This window comes from Austrofundulus limnaeus, unplaced genomic scaffold (assembly GCF_001266775.1).
Source record: "Austrofundulus limnaeus strain Quisiro unplaced genomic scaffold, Austrofundulus_limnaeus-1.0 Scaffold59, whole genome shotgun sequence".
In the NCBI taxonomy this organism is placed as follows: Eukaryota; Metazoa; Chordata; class Actinopteri; order Cyprinodontiformes; family Rivulidae; genus Austrofundulus; species Austrofundulus limnaeus.
In genome coordinates, this window is record NW_013952461.1 from 833,795 (window position 1) to 834,877 (window position 1,083).

General features: G+C 37.3%; 1 protein-coding gene across 11 annotated transcripts in view; it reads left to right on the forward strand.

Moving 5' to 3' along the window:
• rap1gapb (RAP1 GTPase activating protein b) overlaps positions 1-1,083 on the forward strand; it is a 122,188-nt gene that overhangs the window by 94,842 nt on the left and 26,263 nt on the right. For all 11 annotated transcript variants that reach the window (XM_014009555.1, XM_014009545.1, XM_014009551.1 and 8 more), the window contains 2 exons: positions 735-773; positions 856-1,041. In XM_014009555.1, coding sequence (XP_013865009.1) covers positions 735-773; positions 856-1,041 — 225 coding nt within the window. The remainder of the gene's footprint in view (positions 1-734; positions 774-855; positions 1,042-1,083) is intronic.

Below are 1,083 nucleotides of genomic sequence, written 5' to 3' on the forward strand. Positions count from 1 at the left end.
GGTCAGGGACAGGATGTCTAAAGTGAACAAAGGTAATTTCAGGCTTTGGAACGGTCGTTTCTGCGCATTTTATACACTTTCTGAAAATATGACAACAGCTTCCGCCCCATCTCGTCAGTAACTGACGTGACGGGGGTACCCGGCGCGTCAAAATCGGACGTAGAGGGAACCTCGGAAAAGCGTCAATATGTGACGACTTGGGAGTGAGAATGGGTTGAAAATTCTGATACCGTATTAGTTTGTACACCAACAAATCATGTCACACTCCAGCAGGATATAATCATTAAAATAAAAGTTCTGTACTGAAGAAGTATTTGTATTTCATGAATTATATTATTGCATTTGGTCTGCTACATAAATTTAATATTTTAATACAATACAGTCATTTCTGCAGTTTTTGGGGAGGTCACATCTTAATAAATGTCGTTACAGAAAATCTAATTGTTCATTTTAAATCAAAAGTTTTACTTTTAATACTTAAGTACAAAAATATCAGATACATCTTCAAGTAATATTACTAAAGGAAACTTTAACTTTTACCAAAGTAATTTTTTGGTAAGATACAGTACTTGTACTTTTACTCAAGTATCACTATGTAGTACTTTATACAACACTGCTAACCCCATTGTCATGTTTGAGGAATAAAACAAATAGTTTCAGATAGTATGAAGTAGTAAAGTTGGATAGAAACATTTATCTGTCAGTTTGACTCATATCAGTTTTTCACCCTGTAGACAGAAGAGGACTACATCCCTTATCCAAGTGTTCATGAGGTACAATTACATTCTGACTGCAAATACATTCAGTTTTACTACTAAATACATAATTTTAATGATTATAATCCATCTCTGTCAGGTTCTGGGTCGCAGAAGTCCCTTCCCGCTCATCCTGCTTCCCCAGTTTGGAGGGTACTGGATCGAAGGAACCAATCATGAACCCAAAGACCCTCCAGAGGCTGATCAGCCTTCCTGCCTGGCTTCACACATCAAACTGGAGACAAACAGCACAGCGAAGATCTACAGGAAGAATTTCATGGGCAAGGTGAGGAGGCCGGTCTCATGATTGTTTTAATTAAAAACAATT